This window comes from Bombina bombina, chromosome 1 (genome assembly GCF_027579735.1).
Source record: "Bombina bombina isolate aBomBom1 chromosome 1, aBomBom1.pri, whole genome shotgun sequence".
In the NCBI taxonomy this organism is placed as follows: domain Eukaryota; kingdom Metazoa; phylum Chordata; class Amphibia; order Anura; family Bombinatoridae; genus Bombina; species Bombina bombina.
The window spans coordinates 753,596,101-753,615,381 of NC_069499.1; the positions used below are offsets into that span (position 1 = coordinate 753,596,101).

At 39.8% G+C, this 19,281-nt stretch overlaps 1 protein-coding gene across 4 annotated transcripts in view; it reads right to left on the reverse strand.

Annotated features, from left to right (window-relative positions):
• Positions 1–19,281, reverse strand: part of ACSL4 (acyl-CoA synthetase long chain family member 4) — a 247,492-nt gene that overhangs the window by 28,693 nt on the left and 199,518 nt on the right. For all 4 annotated transcript variants that reach the window (XM_053699301.1, XM_053699299.1, XM_053699300.1 and 1 more), the window contains exons 14-15: positions 11,230–11,344; positions 8,883–9,040 (exon numbers count right to left, since the gene is read on the reverse strand). In XM_053699301.1, coding sequence (XP_053555276.1) covers positions 8,883–9,040; positions 11,230–11,344 — 273 coding nt within the window. The remainder of the gene's footprint in view (positions 1–8,882; positions 9,041–11,229; positions 11,345–19,281) is intronic.

Here is a 19,281-nt window from a genome sequence, read left to right on the forward strand (position 1 = left end):
AATATGGATTTTATAAATAAAAATGAAATCCTAGAACATGGAACTGGCACCAAATATGTAACAAACACTAGGCTCGGGAATAAAAAAATAAAAAAATAAAAAAAAAACTTGCAACCACCTTGTGTGCACTAAAGTGTTTATGCTCTTGACTGCCTGGTTTCTATATCACCATTTCTGGTATGGAAAGGCTTTCGTTACTAGTGATTAAAATGATAACTCAGTGTAGAAGGATGGGCCCTGACACAAGACACCTGTATTTAAGGTAAAACAGATGGAGCCTACAGAAAAACATAATTTATGCTTACCTGATAAATTCCTTTCTTCTGTTGTGTGATCAGTCCACGGGTCATCATTACTTCTGGGATATAACTCCTCCCCAACAGGAAATGCAAGAGGATTCACCCAGCAGAGCTGCATATAGCTCCTCCCCTCTACGTCAGTCCCAGTCATTCGACCAAGAATCAACGAGAAAGGAGTAACCAAGGGTGAAGTGGTGACTGGAGTATAATTTAAAAGATATTTACCTGCCTTAAAACAGGGCGGGCCGTGGACTGATCACACAACAGAAGAAAGGAATTTATCAGGTAAGCATAAATTATGTTTTCTTCTGTTATGTGTGATCAGTCCACGGGTCATCATTACTTCTGGGATACCAATACCAAAGCAAAAGTACACGGATGACGGGAGGGATAGGCAGGCTTATTATACAGAAGGAACCACTGCCTGAAGAACCTTTCTCCCAAAAATAGCCTCCGAAGAAGCAAAAGTATCAAATTTGTAAAATTTGGAAAAAGTATGAAGCGAAGACCAAGTTGCAGCCTTGCAAATCTGTTCAACAGAGGCCTCATTCTTAAAAGCCCAAGTGGAAGCCACAGCTCTAGTGGAGTGAGCTGTAATTCTTTCAGGAGGCTGCTGTCCAGCAGTCTCATAGGCTAAGCGTATTATGCTACGAAGCCAAAAAGAGAGAGAGGTAGCGGAAGCTTTTTGACCTCTCCTCTGTCCAGAATAAACGACAAACAGGGAAGAAGTTTGGCGAAAATCTTTAGTTGCCTGCAAGTAGAACTTGAGGGCACGAACTACATCTAGATTGTGTAGAAGACGTTCCTTCTTTGAAGAAGGATTTGGACACAAGGATGGAACAACAATCTCTTGATTGATATTCCTGTTAGTGACTACCTTAGGTAAGAACCCAGGTTTAGTACGCAGAACAACCTTGTCTGAGTGAAAAATCAGATAAGGAGAATCACAATGTAAGGCTGATAACTCAGAGACTCTTCGAGCCGAGGAAATAGCCATTAAAAACAGAACTTTCCAAGATAACAATTTTATATCAATGGAATGAAGGGGTTCAAACGGAACACCCTGTAAAACGTTAAGAACTAAGTTTAAACTCCATGGCGGAGCAACAGCTTTAAACACAGGCTTGATCCTAGCTAAAGCCTGACAAAAAGCCTGGACATCTGGATTTTCTGACAGACGCCTGTGTAATAAGATGGACAGAGCTGAAATCTGTCCCTTTAATGAACTAGCTGATAAACCCTTTTCTAACCCTTCTTGTAGAAAAGACAATATCCTAGGGATCCTAACCTTACTCCAGGAGTAACGTTTGGATTCGCACCAGTATAGGTATTTACGCCATATTTTATGGTAAATTTTTCTGGTAACAGGCTTCCTAGCCTGTATCAGGGTATCAATAACTGACTCAGAAAAACCACGTTTTGATAAAATCAAGCGTTCAATTTCCAAGCAGTCAGCTTCAGAGAAGTTAGATTTTGATGTTTGAATGGACCCTGGATCAGAAGGTCCTGTCTTAGAGGTAGAGACCAAGGTGGACAGGATGACATGTCCACTAGATCTGCATACCAAGTCCTGCGTGGCCATGCAGGCGCTATTAGAATCACTGATGCTGTTTCCTGTTTGATTTTGGCAATCAATCGAGGAAGCAGCGGGAAGGGTGGAAACACATAAGCCATCCCGAATTTCCAAGGTGCTGTCAAAGCATCTATCAGAACCGCTCCCGGATCCCTGGATCTGGACCCGTAGCGAGGAAGTTTGGCGTTCTGGCGAGACGCCATGAGATCTATCTCTGGTTTGCCCCAACGTCGAAGTATTTGGGCAAAGACCTCCGGATGAAGTTCCCACTCCCCCGGATGAAAAGTCTGGCGGCTCAAGAAATCCGCCTCCCAGTTCTCCACTCCCGGGATGTGGATTGCTGACAGGTGGCAAGAGTGTGACTCTGCCCAGCGAATTATCTTTGATACTTCCATCATTGCTAGGGAGCTTCTTGTCCCTCCCTGATGGTTGATGTAAGCTACAGTCGTGATGTTGTCCGACTGAAACCTGATGAACCCCCGAGTTGTTAATTGGGGCCAAGCCAGAAGGGCATTGAGAACTGCTCTCAATTCCAGAATGTTTATTGGAAGGAGACTCTCCTCCTGATTCCATAGTCCCTGAGCCTTCAGAGAATTCCAGACAGCGCCCCAACCTAGTAGGCTGGCGTCTGTTGTTACAATTGTCCAGTCTGGCCTGCTGAATGGCATCCCCCTGGACAGGTGTGGCCGATGAAGCCACCATAGAAGAGAATTTCTGGTCTCTTGATTCAGATTCAGAGTAGGGGACAAATCTGAGTAATCCCCATTCCACTGACCTAGCATGCACAATTGCAGCGGTCTGAGGTGTCGGCGTGCAAAAGGTACTATGTCCATTGCCGCTACCATTAAGCCGATCACCTCCATACATTGAGCTACTGACGGGTGTTGAATGGAATGAAGGGCACGGCATGCATCTTGAAGCTTTGTTAACCTGTCCTCTGTCAGGTAAATCTTCATTTCTACCGAATCTATAAGAGTCCCCAAGAATGGAACTCTTGTGAGAGGAAAAAGAGAACTCTTCTTTTCGTTCACTTTCCATCCATGCGACCTTAGAAATGCCAGAACTAACTCTGTATGAGACTTGGCAGTTTGAAAGCTTGAAGCTTGAATTAGAATGTCGTCTAGGTATGGAGCTACCGAAATCCCTCGCGGCCTTAGTACCGCCAGAAGGGCACCCAGAACCTTTGTGAAGATTCTTGGAGCCGTAGCCAATCCGAATGGGAGAGCTACAAACTGGTAGTGCCTGTCTAAGAAGGCAAACCTTAGATACCGGTGATGATCCTTGTGGATCGGTATGTGAAGGTAAGCATCCTTTAAATCCACTGTGGTCATGTACTGACCCTCTTGGATCATGGGTAGGATTGTCCGAATAGTTTCCATTTTGAACGATGGAACTCTTAGGAATTTGTTTAGAATCTTTAAATCTAAGATTGGTCTGAAAGTTCCCTCTTTTTTGGGAACCACGAACAGGTTTGAGTAGAACCCTTGTCCTAGTTCCGACCGCGGAACCGGATGGATCACTCCCATTGTTAGCAGATCTTGTACGCAGCGTAGAAACGCTTCTTTCTTTATCTGGTTTGTTGACAACCTTGACAGATGAAATCTCCCTCTTGGGGGAGATAATTTGAAGTCTAGAAGGTATCCCTGAGATATGATCTCTAGTGCCCAGGGATCCTGAACATCTCTTGCCCAGGCCTGGGCGAAGAGAGAGAGTCTGCCCCCCACTAGATCCGGTCCCGGATCGGGGGCTCTCGGTTCATGCTGTCTTTGGGGCAGCAGCAGGTTTCCTGGCCTGCTTGCTCTTGTTCCAGGACTGGTTAGGCTTCCAGCCTTGCCTGTAACGAGCAACAGCTCCTTCCTGTTTTGGTGCAGTGGAGGTTGATGCTGCTCCTGTTTTGAAATTCCGAAAGGGACGAAAATTAGACTGTCTAGCCTTAACTTTGGCCTTGTCCTGAGGTAGGGCGTGGCCCTTACCTCCCGTAATGTCAGCGATAATTTCTTTCAAACCGGGCCCGAATAAGGACTGCCCCTTGAAAGGTATATTAAGTAATTTGGACTTAGAAGTAACATCAGCTGACCAGGATTTTAGCCACAGCGCCCTGCGTGCCTGTATGGCGAATCCTGAGTTCTTAGCCGTAAGTTTGGTTAAATGTACTACGGCCTCTGAAATGAAAGAATTAGCTAGTTTAAGGACTCTAAGCCTGTCCGTAATGTCGTCTAGCGTAGAGGAACTAAGGTTCTCTTCAAGCGACTCAATCCAAAATGCTGCCGCAGCCGTAATCGGCGCGATACATGCAAGGGGTTGTAATATAAAACCTTGTTGAACAAACATTTTCTTAAGGTAACCCTCTAATTTTTTATCCATTGGATCTGAGAAAGCACAGCTATCCTCCACCGGGATAGTGGTACGCTTAGCTAAAGTAGAAACAGCTCCCTCCACCTTGGGGACCGTTTGCCATAAGTCCCTAGTGGTGGCGTCTATTGGAAACATCTTTCTAAATATTGGAGGGGGTGAGAACGGCACACCGGGTCTATCCCACTCCTTAGTAACAATTTCAGTTAGTCTCTTAGGTATAGGAAAAACGTCAGTACTCGCCGGTACCGCAAAGTATTTATCCAACCTACACAGTTTCTCTGGTATTGCAACGGTGTTACAATCGTTGAGAGCTGCTAAGACCTCCCCTAGTAGTACACGGAGGTTCTCCAATTTAAATTTAAAATTTGAAATATCTGAGTCCAATCTGTTTGGATCAGAACCGTCACCCACAGAATGAAGCTCTCCGTCCTCATGCTCTGCGAGCTGTGACGCAGTATCAGACATGGCCCTAGCATTATCAGCGCACTCTGTTCTCACCCCAGAGTGATCACGCTTGCCTCTTAGTTCTGGTAATTTAGACAAAACTTCAGTCATAACAGTAGCCATATCTTGTAATGTTATCTGTAATGGCCGCCCAGATGTACTAGGCGCCAAAATATCACGCACCTCCCGGGCGGGAGATGCAGGTACTGCCGCGTGAGGCGAGTTAGTCGGCATAACTCTCCCCTCGCAGTTTGGTGAAATTTGTTCACATTGTACAGATTGACTTTTATTTAAAGTAGCATCAATACAGTTAGTACATAAATTTCTATTGGGCTCCACCTTGGCATTGGAACAAATGACACAGATATCTTCCTCTGAGTCAGACATGTTTAACACACTAGCAACAAAACTTACAACTTGGTTATAATCTTTTTTAGCAAAAAAACGCACTGTGCCTCAAAGAGGTACTAACGATTAAATGACAGTTGAAATAATGAACTGAAAAACTGTTATAGCATCAAACTTTAAAACAACACAATCTTTTAGCAAAGGTTTGTTCCCATTAGTAAAAACAACACTAATTAAATTTGTACATAAGAAAATAAAACAACGTTTTTATTCACAGTCACTATAAGGATTCTCACAGCTCTGCTGAGAGAATTTACCTCCCTTCAAAGAAGTTTGAAGACCCCTGAGATCTGTCAGAGATGAACCGGATCATGCAGGAAATATAAAAGTAACTGACTGGAATTTTTTTGATGCGTAGCAAAGAGCGCCAAAAACGGCCCCTCCCTCTCCCACACAGCAGTGAAGAGAAACGAAACTGTCACAATTAAAGCAAAAAAACTGCCAAGTGGAAAATAATGCCCAAATATTTATTCACACAGTACCTCAGCAAAGTTAAACGATTCTACATTCCAGCAAAAACGTTTAATATGAGAATAGTTATTAAAAGTATTAATGACCTTTAACAGAGTAGTTCCGGTGAAATACCATCCCCAGAATACTGAAGTGTATACATACATGTCATTTTAACGGTATGGCAGGCTTTTCTCATCAATTCCATTCAGAAAATAAAAACTGCCACATACCTCAATGCAGATTCATCTGCCCGCTGTCCCCTGATCTGAAGCCTTTACCTCCCTCAGATGGTCGAGAACAGCAATATGATCTTAACGACTCCGGTTAAAATCATAGTAAAAAATCTCTGTCAGATTCTTCCTCAAACTCTGCCAGAGAAGTAATAACACGCTCCGGTGCTATTTTAAAATAACAAACTTTTGATTGAAGTCATAAAAACTAAGTATAATCACCATAGTCCTCTCACACATCCTATCTAGTCGTTGGGTGCAAGAGAATGACTGGGACTGACGTAGAGGGGAGGAGCTATATGCAGCTCTGCTGGGTGAATCCTCTTGCATTTCCTGTTGGGGAGGAGTTATATCCCAGAAGTAATGATGACCCGTGGACTGATCACACATAACAGAAGAAATATAATCATATGTGCAAACCTTTCTGTGTGTGCCCTCTGATAATCAATATAAAAAAATGATTGTATTTCTAAAAGCATAAAAAAAAAACCAAAAAAAAAAACACAAAACTTATTTTTTTACTGCTTAATATCCTGTGTCACTATATAAACACATATCGTCGATCTGAAAAGGGAGGTAAGAGATGAATCTCTACGACCGATAACAGAGAACCTATGAAATAGACCCCGTAGAAGGAGATCATTGAATTCAAAATAGGCAATACTCTCTTCACATCCCTCTGACATTCACTGCACACTGAGAGGAAAACCGGGCTCCAACCTGCTGCAGAGCGCATATCAACGTAGAATCTAGCACAAACTTACTTCACCACCTCCATGGGAGCAGGGACGTGCACTCATAGGAGGCAGTAGCTACCCTGCCATATGTGGCCAAAGCTTAATTAAATTTTTATTAAAACAAAAAAAAAAAAAATATTTTCCCCCCATGTAATGCTATGGAGAGGCAGGTACAGGAACGCTTCTCTCCATTGCAGTACATGGGTCAAAGGAAAAGTTGTGCTGCAGCGCCACCTGTGTTCTGTCAATATATTAGCAGCAAAAATTGGGACCAATAGGAGGCACCCCTCTTGATGCCTCCTAGCAAGTGAAGGATATATAGATTAATCAGAAGGAGGATGCAGTGAACGGGGTCATGTGACACAACTGGAAGCTGAGGTAACCTAAGAACAGATGACACCAAGCAGAAGAGTAAAGTAGTATTCTACATCTCTTGTTATTCACAAATTGTGTTCAGATACAGCTCATTAACAGGGGGACAGTAAGTGAGCATAACCCAATACTGACAGGAAGTCAAAGGGTCAATTCAAATTTAAATCCATAATTTAAAACCCAGAGTTTGAATTTAAGTGTGCAGTGTCCACATTATTTAAATTAAAGTTTTTGATATTGAATATGCCTAAGCCTCCCTTTTTCATAGTTATTTGATTTAATTAGGTACAAACTCCATATTATGTTATGTCTGTTCAGTCAGAGGATGTAGTATCTATTTTTATTTTCCTCTGTGTCTCCATTTATTTAAAGACTGCTGTTAAATTGTAATTCACAAATCAATTAAAAGCTGTTGCATTGTGTTTTTTAATATGTGCTGCTTTTACACAAGTTTATATTAATAAAAAGGAGATGAGTCATTTAAAAAATATATGTAATTATTGCAGTTAAATGTTTTTAGAAATAATGCCACTGTAAAGTAACTGGTTAAACACATAGTCAAAGTGAGACATTTAAAATTAAACTTTCATGATTGAGGTAGAGCATGCTATTTTAATAGACTTTTCTAGTTATTTATATTTTGAGAATTAGCATCAACTGTTACTGGCCCCATGTCAGCAAATCAAATTAGTTTTTGAAAGGAACATGAAAGTCATAATGACATTTCCATCATTCAGATAGAAATTGCACACAAAAAAAATAAATAAACTTTCTATTTTACTTTTATTATGTACTTAATTCTTTTGGTATCCTTTGGTGTCCTTTGTTGACGAGCATACCTAAGTGGGATGTGCACGTGCGTTTCTTGAACACCATATTCCAGCAGCTGTGTTGGCAGTATTGATAACATGTCCTTTGTGTAAAACTTGTATGGTAAATTATTTCTATTTTTACAATACAGTAGTGAGTAGAGAAGAGTAGTAGTGTGTATCATTCTAATTGCTTAGTAACTGGCACTGTGCTACATAATTGTGTGAGTGTGTATGTAAGCAGAGTGTGTGTGGGTGTCAGTGAGCAGAGTATGTGTGCTTTATTCTCCAGGTAATCAATACATTTCCGATGAGCTGGTGCTTTAGTGCAGTGTATCTCAACAATGGTACTCAAGTACCCCCAACAGGCCAGGTTTCTATTATAGCTGAATCAGTGCACAGGTGAAGTAATCAGCTAATCAGTAATTCAGTGGTTACTAACTTGCTCTCACCCATCACCTGATTATGTCACCTGTGCCCTGGTTCAGCTATCATTTAAATCTGCCCGGTTGGGGGTACTTGCGGCCCTCTGTACATGTGTTTCTCCGGCGTATCATATCTAGTGCCTCACCAGCCTCTGACCTCACTGCATGGGAGGCAAAGTTTGTAAAACTGATTTGTGGGTGTGGTGAGGGGTGTATTTATAGGCATTTTGAGGTTTGGGAAACTTTGCCCCTCCTGGTAGGAATGTATACCCCATATGTCACTAGCTCATGGACTCTTGCTAATTACATGAAAGAAACACATTTTTTTAGTTTTTCTGCATAGTGGCACTAATTTATGTTTGGAGTGCTCAAACCAATTTCCTACCTTTTTTTTTTTTATTATTTAGCACCTGTCCAGTAAAGATACAAAACTACACACATTAGTACATGATCCCAAGTAGGTTATTTAAAAAACAAAAACTAAACTAACCAGGAATTGCAGATTTTTGTTGAACTTTAAAAGAATAATCTTACTTGTTTTGAGATGATCTTTACCTTTGAATTATGTATAAATTTTACACTAACTGAACTGATTTATCCCAAAATAGAGAATGTTTTGTGATCTTATATTTTTTACTTCTAATATTAAAGCACAATTTAAAAAAAAAAAATAAAGTTACACAATAAACTTTGCTGAAAACAATTGTACATAAATGTAATGTTAATAGCTTGTTCTGTGTATGTCTTTGAGGTTAAAGATAACAAGATGAGACTTACTTGAGCCAGCTACTTCCTTAATCTCTTTTAGTACTTCTGCCTCCATTATGGCATTATTGCAGATCTCCTCCCATGTTCCTTCTAGCCCCCTCTGTTGTGCTAAACCAGTCAACTTCTTCTGATTAGGAACTACAAAGCTGATCACGTAAGACTGGTAACTAAAGCAGGATATATGACTGGATTAGAATTGCAGTGGTAAAAATAAATACATGACACACTGTGAAAAAGCACCTCACCAAAACATACTTCTCCTCTACAAACTCTTTAAAAAGAAAAAAAGAAAATGTCTGAAATAACACATTTTAATCTCTAATACATTTCATTATTATAATATGGCTCCTCACTCAGCCTGTTTAGAAGGCTATACATGCACAAATAACGCCTAGAGGTATATACAGTATACACACAGATTTTATATATATATATATATATATATATATATATATATATATATATATATATATATATATATATATATATATATATATATATATATATATAGGGAAATGTGTGAGCGAGGGCAAGTATCAACAAAAAATTAGCTACTCCTACATATAAACCATTAAAGCAATGCAATTTTTTTTTATAATGGGATAACATTTTTTTCATGTATCATATTATATCGCTCTCTAAAACAGCGGTCGCCAACCAGTGGCCCGTGAGAAGATGTTGGTGGTTTTGACACCATCAAGCAGGAATTAATCTTCTCTGATGGTGTCACCCCTGTCACACTGCAACTCCCTACAGTGCCTAATTCTAATAATTTTCCTGCACACAAATCCATTCCACCTGAATTCCAGTAATTGCTATCCAGCAGATCAGCCATATCCCACCAGTATTATAGTAATTGCCAGTAACATCAGTCGTGTTTAGCTTACATCCATATTGAGAGCTTTCTGTTAAAAACTTAATTTATGACTCCAATGTATGTCCATGATCATAAATTTTGAATAATCCCTAACTGGGAAGGTATCTTGGAAGTCTTGTGGTCCTTTTAAAAATGATTCATTTTTCCCCCCACTTTCTGCCTCTCTGTTTCCAGCTCAAAAGTTGGCACTCACCTTTCATTAGTTAATTCCAAAAAATAATTCTTAAAAATGTGTAAATATATACATAATGTAAATATATATATATATATATATATATATATATATATATATATATATATATATATATATATATATATATATATATATATATATATATATATATACACACACACACACACACACACACACACAGGTGGCCCTCGTTTTACAACGGTTCAATTTACACCGTTTCAGAATAACAACCTTTTTTTCCAGTCATGTGACTGCTATTGAAAAGCATTGAGAAGCAGTGCATTTATTAAAATAGCCATAGGTGAGCTGTCCGCTTGTGTTGCAGCAAAGCCAAGCAAGCTAAAATTAATCAGTTTAACCAGACCTGAGCTATTAAGCAGATTTCAAAGGAACAAGATTTTCCTGTCTATAAATTGGTCCATATTGGAATGCATAGAAAGAACTGTTTGCAGAAAAATGCAAGTAAAGTCTGTGTTGTGTGATTATTTTATTGGGTTTATAATGCCGTTTAGCAAATGTTTTTGTTCATTTAACTTAGTTTAATTATATATTCTGTGTTGTGTGATTATTTTATTAGGTTTATAATGCTGTTTAGCATTTAAAGTCTTCATTTCAAAGCTTTAAAAATAATGTATTAGGTGTAACTTATGACAATTTTGAGAGGGACCTGGAACCTAACTCCCTCACTTCCCATTGATTTACATTATAAACTGGGTTTCAATTTACAACGGTTTCGATTTACAACCATTCCTTCTGGAACCTAACCCCAGCGTAAACCGAGGGCTACATGTATGTATGTATGTATGTATGTATGTATGTATGTATGTATGTGTATATATATATATATATATATATACATACATATATATATATATATATATATATATATATATATATATATATATATATATATATATATATATATATATATATATATATACACACACACATACACATATATATACACATATATATATATATATATACACATATATATACATATATATATATACATACACACACACACACACACATTATAGAGGATTGTACCTTATAAAAAAAAAAAAAAAAAAAAAAAAAAGGAATCATGTTAGCGGTCCACGGGAATCAAAATTGTGAGTTTAGTGGTCCCTGAGGTCCGAAATGTTGGCGACCCCTGCTCTAAAATATGTAAGATATGTAAATACTGTATCCAGAGTAAAAAAAAATAAAATATATGAAACACCTTTTACATTTTAAAAAGCAGAAAAAAAAAAAAAGGAAACCTAGAATTATTTAAAGTTTACCTGTTGGCATAGGCACAGATGTTGTCAATAAGTGAACAGTTTTTCAGTGCAGTTTCTACTTTTCCTAAAGAGACATATTCTCCAGCCTGAAGCTTCACCAAATCCTTTTTACGATCTTCAAAATAAAAAAAACTGATGTTAAAACAAAATTTCTTTCCGGACATGGAGAGTCCACAACGTCATTCCAATTACTAGTGGGATATTCACTCCTGGCCAGCAGGAGGAGGCAAAGAGTAACACAGCAAAGCTGACACTTCCCTTACCCATAACCCACAGTCATTCAGCCGAAGGGAAATGGAAAAAGGAGATAACACAAAGGTGTAAAGGTGCCGGAGGTTAAAAAAAAAAAATATTGTCTAAATTAAGGGTGGGGTCTTGTCCGGAAAGAAAGAAAATTATCAGGTAAGCATACATTTTGTTTTCATTCCTAAGACATGGAGACTCCACAGCGTCATTCCAATTAGAGGACATGGAATGAACAGGGAGGGAGAACAAGACAGCAGGCCTAAACCGAAGGCACCACCGCTTAAAGAACCCGTCTCCCAAAAGAAGCCTCAGCCGAGGCAAAAGTATCAAATTTGGAAAAAGTAAGCAGAGAGGACAAAGTTGCAGCCTTGCAAATCTGTTCCACAGAAGCTTCATTCTTGAAAGCCGAAGAGGAGACAGCCCTAGTGGAATGAGCCGTAATTCTCTTTTTGGAGGCTGCTGACCAGCAGTCTCATAAGCAAAAAGAATAATGCTTCTCAACAAAAGGGAAAGAGAAGTAGAAGTTGCCTTCTGACCCTACGCTTTCATGAGAAACAAACAAACAGGGCAGAAGACCGGCTAAAATCCTCAGTACCCTTTAGGTAGAATTTTAGAGCGTGCACAACATCCACGTTATGCAACAGACGTTCCTTTTGAGAAGAAGGATTAGGACAGAGAGAAGGAACAATTATTTCCCGATTAATATTTCTATCCGAAACCACATTGGGGAGAAACCCCAATTTAGGACGAAGAACCGCCTTATCCGCATGAAAAACAAGGTAAGGGGAATCGCACTGTAAAGCCAAAAGTTCAGAAACTCTATGAGCAAAGGAAAAAGCAATACGGAACAAAACCTTCCAAGATAACAACTTAATATCTACAGAATGCATTGGCTCAAATGGAGCCTGCTGCAAAACTTTAAGAACAAGGTTCAAGCTCCAAGGAGGAGCAACAGATTTAAACTCAGGCCTGATTCTAACCAGGCAATTCACAAGGGAAGACAGCGACTCTCTCCAATCTTTGGGGCATGGAAAAGGGGATTAGCCAGGTCCCAACATCACTGTTATTAATCAAGAAGATTTCCAGCCTCCAATAGGTAAATTAAAAAACCTTTATTCGCTTATACAGGGTCCATAATACAGCAACAATGTTTCAAACCAGCAATTGGTCGTTAGTCATGTCTAAGAACCAATTGCTGGTTTGAAACATTGTTGCTGTATTATGTACCCTGTATAAGAAAATAAAGTTTTTTTATTTTACCCATTGGAGGCTAGACATCTTCTTGATTAATAACACCGATTCTAACTAGGGCCTGACAAAAAAGGTAAACATCTGGCACATCCGCCACACGTTTGTGTAAAAGAATAGACAGTGCAGAAATCTGACCCTCAGACTGACAACCCTTTCTCCAGACCTTCCTGGAGAAAAGACAAAATTCTAGGAATCCTGACCCTACTACAGGAGAAGCCTTTCGATTCACACCAATATAGGTATTTAAGCCATACCGAGTAACATGAAGCATGGTATCAATGACTGACTCAGGAAAAACCACGCTTGGCCAGAACTAAGCGTTCAATCGACATGCAGTTAGCTTCAGAGAAACGAGATTTGGATGGAGGAAAGGACCCCGAGTTAGAAGGTCCTTCCTCATAGGTAATCTCCAAGGAGGAAGAGAAGACATCTTCATTAGGTCTGCAAACCAGATCCTGCAAGGCCATTCAGGAGCTAATAGAATTATAGACCCTCTCATGCTTGATACGAGCAATGACTCGTGGAAGGAGAGCAAACGGAGGAAACAGGTAAGCTAGACAGAAATCCCAAGGAACCACCAGAGCATCTATCAGGACGGCCTGAGGATCTCTTGACCTTGAACTGTACCTTGGAAGCTTGGCATTCTGACGAGATGCCATCAGATCCAACTCCGGCACCCCCACTTGAGGGTTAACCTGGAAAACACCTCCAGATGGAGAGCCCACTCCCAGGGATGAAAGATCTGTCTGCTCAGAAAATCCGCCTCCCAGTTGTCCACTCCTGGAATGTGGATGGCAGAGGAGAGAATTGTGAGTCTCCGCCCACTGAATAATCCGAGTCACCACCTTCATGACCAAGGAACCTAGAGTTCCTCCCTGGTGATTGATGTAGGCCACTGAGGTGATGTTGTCCAAATGGAATCTGATAAACTGGGCTAAAGACAACTGAGGCCAGGCCACTAGAGCATTGAAGATCGCTCTCAACTCCAAGATATTTATCGGAAGAGAAGACGCCTCTCGAGTCCATAGGCCCTGAGCCTTTAGCGAGTCCCAGACAGCTTCCCAGCCTAGCAGGCTGGCGTCCGTGGTCACAATCACCCAGGAGGGTCACTGGAAGCATGTTACCCGAGACAGGTATTGTTAACTGGTCCAGATCTATCCTCTGGGACAGATCCAAATGGTTTCCGTTCAATTGTCTGAGCATGCATAGTTGCAGAGCTCTCAAAAGGAACCGAGCAAATGGAACAATGACCATGGAGGCGACCATTAGACGAATTACCTCCATGCATTGAGCTACTGACTGTCGGACAGTAGACCGGAGAGGGAGGCAAGAAGAGATCATTTTTGCTTTTCTGACCTTCGTCAGAAAGATTTTCATAGATAGGGAGTCTATGATGGTCCCTAAGAAAACCACCCTTGTAGCTGGAACAAAGATACTCTTTTACAGATTGACTTTCCATCCGTGGGAAGAAAAAAAAAAAAAAAAAAAAATGACAACAAGATCTCCGTATGAGATTTTGCTAGTTGAAAAGATGGCGTCTGAACCAAGATGTCGTCCAGATAGGATGCCAGTGTGATTCCCTGAGACCTGACAACTGCCAAGAGAGCCCCCAGAACATTTGAAAAAATTCTGGGAGCTGTGGCAAGGCCAAATGGAAGAGCTACAAACTGAAAGTGCTTGTCCAGGAAAGCGAATCTCAGGAATTTGTGATGATCCCTGGGGATGGGAACATGAAGATAAGCGTCTTTCAGGTCTATGGTCGTCATTAACTGACCCTCTTGGACTAAAGAAATAATGGAACAAATGGTCTCCATCTCTAAGGATGGAACCCTGAGAAATTTGTTGAGGCACTTCAGGTCTAAAATGGGTCGAAAAGTTCCCTCTTTTTTGGGAACCACAGACAGATTTGAATAAAATCCTAGACCCTGTTCCCTTAGAGGAACTGGAACAATCACTCCCAGGGAGAAAAGGTCATGAACGCAGTTCAAGAATGCCTCTCTTTTTACCTGGTCTGCAGATAACCTTGAGTTGGAATCTGCCCCTGGGAGGACAAGTTTTGAAATCTATTTTGTAACCTTGAGATACTATGTCCACAGCCCAAGGGTCTGGGACATCGCGTATCCAAGCTTGTTTAAACAAGGAAAGTCTGTCCACCACCTGGTCCAGTACCCGACTGGGGGCGGACCCTTCATGCAGACTTAGTCTCAGATGAGGGCTTCATTGATTGTTTCCCCTTATTCGAAGTCTGATTGGGTCTTCAAGAGGACTTGGACTGCTCCGGTTTGGAAGAGGAAGACTTCTGACTTCTTTGAAGTTACAAAAGGAACGCAGAATTTTGACGCCCTTTAGGTCTATTCTTCTCGTCTTGTGGTAGAAAGGATCCCTTTCCACCTGTAATCTCAAAAATTATCTCTGCCAGACCAGGACCAAACAGGGTCTTACCCTTGTAAGGTAGCGACAAGAGTTTGGACTTGGAGGTAACATCAGCTGACCAAGATTTCAGTCACAAAGCCCTACAGCCTAGAACAGTGAAGCCAGACATCTTGGCTCCCAGTCTAACGACGTGCAAGTTAGCATCAGAAATGAAGGAATTGGCTAGTTTGAGGGTCTTAATCCTATCTTGGATCTCCTCCAAAGGAATTTCCTCTAAAATCAACTCGGACAAAGCATTGCACCAAAAAAGATGCTGCACTTGTCACTGTAGCAATACAGACTGCAGGTTGCCATTGTAGACTCTGATGAACATACATTTTCTTTAAATAAGCCTCCAGCTTTTTGCCCATGGGATCCTTAAAGGAACAGCCGTCCTCAATAGGAATCCTAGTTCTCTTAGCCAGACTATAAATAGCCCCTTCTACTTTAGGCACTGTGCACCATGAATCTCGAATGGAATTAGCAACAGGAAACATCTTTTTTAAAAACAGGAGACGGGGAGAAGGGTATCCCTAGCTTATCCCACTCCTGTGCAATGATCTTGCACACGATCAGGAACAGGAAACACTTCCACAGTGGAAGGAACATCATAGAATCTGAGTCGTCCAAAGTTGCCAGTTCCTCCTTTAACAGTACACAGAGGTGTTCAAGCTTAAATTTGAAGGATAAGCTACTTTCAAGGTTAGTGTAGACCAATGGTAGAATAACCAGACTTGCCTACCTCCTAATTGCACCTCTCACAATTGTGCAATTGATTTAAAAAGATTTAAAAGAAACAAGGGGTGGAGGCGGCGCCAAAAGAGGCGATCTAGCACTTTGAAAATTTTTTTTTAAAAACCTGGGTAGGTATCGAATCTAAATAGTCTAATAATAACTATATCTGTTATACATATCCCCAATAAATCAGAATGAATACAATTAGACCTTATGATTAAAATAATTCAATATGTATTTCTCTAGACTAACCCAAACCACTTTTAATCAGATTTTGAACTTCTTAGGAAATTCTTAAAAAATTCTTAAAAAAATGCAAGGTGCTGCAGGTTTCAATATCAAATAACAAATTTTATTACACAAAATCCTGATAATTCTAGAAAAATTCGGAATATTCAAATAAGTATAAAATCACTTAAATACTGTGACACCGGTGTCCATTAATCTAAAAAATGAAAAATAAAAAAATAATAAATGAGAATTTAAAATTACTAATGTCCTTAAAAGACTTTCGAGCAAACTTTAAACAAATAAATGTAACGCTCTAATCAGGTTCTAGAACAGTTTCCAACCACTATGTATAGCTGTTAGCAAAAAACCAGTATTTGGAACTCTGTGCATTAATACTCAATGTAGACTGTGAAAAAAAGCCTTAAATAAAGCTATTGTGTTGTTATAAAAACAACCAGACTGGTTAACAATTGCGGTAACTTCTTATGGCAGTAACACAGTTCTTTATATATAAAAGCGCTATTGGGAGTCTGTTTGCAGCAATGTTAGTTTGATCATATAAGTGCTGTTTTATAACATTCTTCCGTGAGGGCTTTTAGAATCTCCTAGGTGGCAATGGCTGTAATAGCTTCCACAGGTGCAAACCAGTGCTTCAGCACCTCAACGGCAATCAGTGAGTCTTTTGAAAATACATTCAGAGTACCTTTAATAAGTGCTGGTAGTCTTCTCTTGGTATCCTTAGTGTGCACACTAGTAGAAGAAACGGTTGATCTGTACTCCTACCGTATAGCCAGGTCCTCCAAGTCTTACTGGCGTGACGGTTCTGGGAGTGAATGTGAATGTGTCTCTGTAGTCTTTTTCCTTTCTGCAGGGCTGGATAATAGACAAGTCTATTAGACTTGTCTATTATCCAGCCCTGCAGAAAGGAAAAAGACTACAGAGACACATTCACATTCACTCCCAGAACCGTCACGCCAGTAAGACTTGGAGGACCTGGCTATACGGTAGGAGTACAGATCAACCGTTTCTTCTACTAGTGTGCACACTAAGGATACCAAGAGAAGACTACCAGCACTTATTAAAGGTACTCTGAATGTATTTTCAAAAGACTCACTGATTGCCGTTGAGGTGCTGAAGCACTGGTTTGCACCTGTGGAAGCTATTACAGCCATTGCCACCTAGGAGATTCTAAAAGCCCTCACGGAAGAATGTTATAAAACAGCACTTATATGATCAAACTAACATTGCTGCAAACAGACTCCCAATAGCGCTTTTATATATAAAGAACTGTGTTACTGCCATAAGAAGTTACCGCAATTGTTAACCAGTCTGGTTGTTTTTATAACAACACAATAGCTTTATTTAAGGCTTTTTTTCACAGTCTACATTGAGTATTAATGCACAGAGTTCCAAATACTGGTTTTTTGCTAACAGCTATACATAGTGGTTGGAAACTGTTCTAGAACCTGATTAGAGCGTTACATTTATTTGTTTAAAGTTTGCTCGAAAGTCTTTTAAGGACATTAGTAATTTTAAATTCTCATTTATTATTTTTTTATTTTTCATTTTTTAGATTAATGGACACCGGTGTCACAGTATTTAAGTGATTTTATACTTATTTGAATATTCCGAATTTTTCTAGAATTATCAGGATTTTGTGTAATAAAATTTGTTATTTGATATTGAAACCTGCAGCACCTTGCATTTTTTTAAGAATTTTTTAAGAATTTCCTAAGAAGTTCAAAATCTGATTAAAAGTGGTTTGGGTTAGTCTAGAGAAATACATATTGAATTATTTTAATCATAAGGTCTAATTGTATTCATTCTGATTTATTGGGGATATGTATAACAGATATAGTTATTATTAGACTATTTAGATTCGATACCTACCCAGGTTTTTAAAAAAATTTTTTCAAAAGTGCTAGATCACCTCTTTTGGCGCCGCCTCCACCCCTTGTTTCTTTTAAATTTGAAGGATACCTCTTCAGAGTCAGTTAAAGGAATTATACTGTTTGAATCTGATATTTCGCCCTCAGAAGCTACCAAGGTATTCTCTTCATTAGACTTAGGATGGATGTCAACCTTCACAGCAGTAAAGGAGACAGACACCTTACTATCAGAAAAATGTTTAGATTTCCTCTTGCGCTTTCTCGACATGGGAAAAGCAAATAAAGCAGCAGATACCGCAGAAGATATCTGTGCAGCAAAATCTACAGGCAAATATATACACCTCCAGAAGGCTGAGAGGAACCGCAGGGCACTATATGTGACACCAATGAGGCTTGGGACGTTTTGAGGAGAAAGTTGCGGCATAACCTGAACAGCATTATCCTGGGAGACAATAGGCTCAGAGAGCAATAATTTATCTTTACATTCTAGCGTTCTAGCTAAACATGTAGCACAAAATTGCATAGGCAAAACAATTTGGGCCTCTAGACATAAGACATTTATCAAAAAACAGCTTCTTGATCCATGTCCATAACTGCAAAAATAAAAAATACCCCAAAATTAAAAAAATTATTAAAATTTTCAAAATAAAGATGACTGTCACTTTAAGAAGAGGCTCTTTATTCTCTTAAACGTTAACACGCTAAAAAATAAATAAAAATGAAACTGCCCCAAAGGAAAATCAAAGATATCAGGACCTCTACACCTCAGACAGTCTGAGGTGCCCTACCGCAATTCAGAGGAATCCCAATTCGTTGGAAGCACAGGGACTGCTAGTGACTTCACTTTACATCCGCTGCAACAGCCGACACAGAAGGGCAGCAAAAGTGATGGCACTTCGCTCTGAGTTGGAAGAGAGGAAGATCACGTAACCGTCAAACAGGAACTAAAAGCGCACGTTCCCTGCCGTAGTAAAGGAGGAATAAAAGCCGTTTACAGCTCCCTGTTCAAAATATAAGTAATGAGTCTGAAAGTGCTTGCCCCCACTGTACAGCCTTCCAACAACATTACCCAAATAAAACTTGACACACTAAAAAAGTTTAACAAAAAGAGCCACAGAGGAAAACTTCCCAAAATAAAGAGAAGATTTAACCCGCAGCCTCCACATACAAATGTGCCTGCCCACTGCTTCAGCAAATCCTATGAAAAAAGGATTATCCTGTCCCAATATTATGCAGAGTTAACGATTTTCCTGACGTCGCCAACACCTAGAAGACAAAAGCACTTACC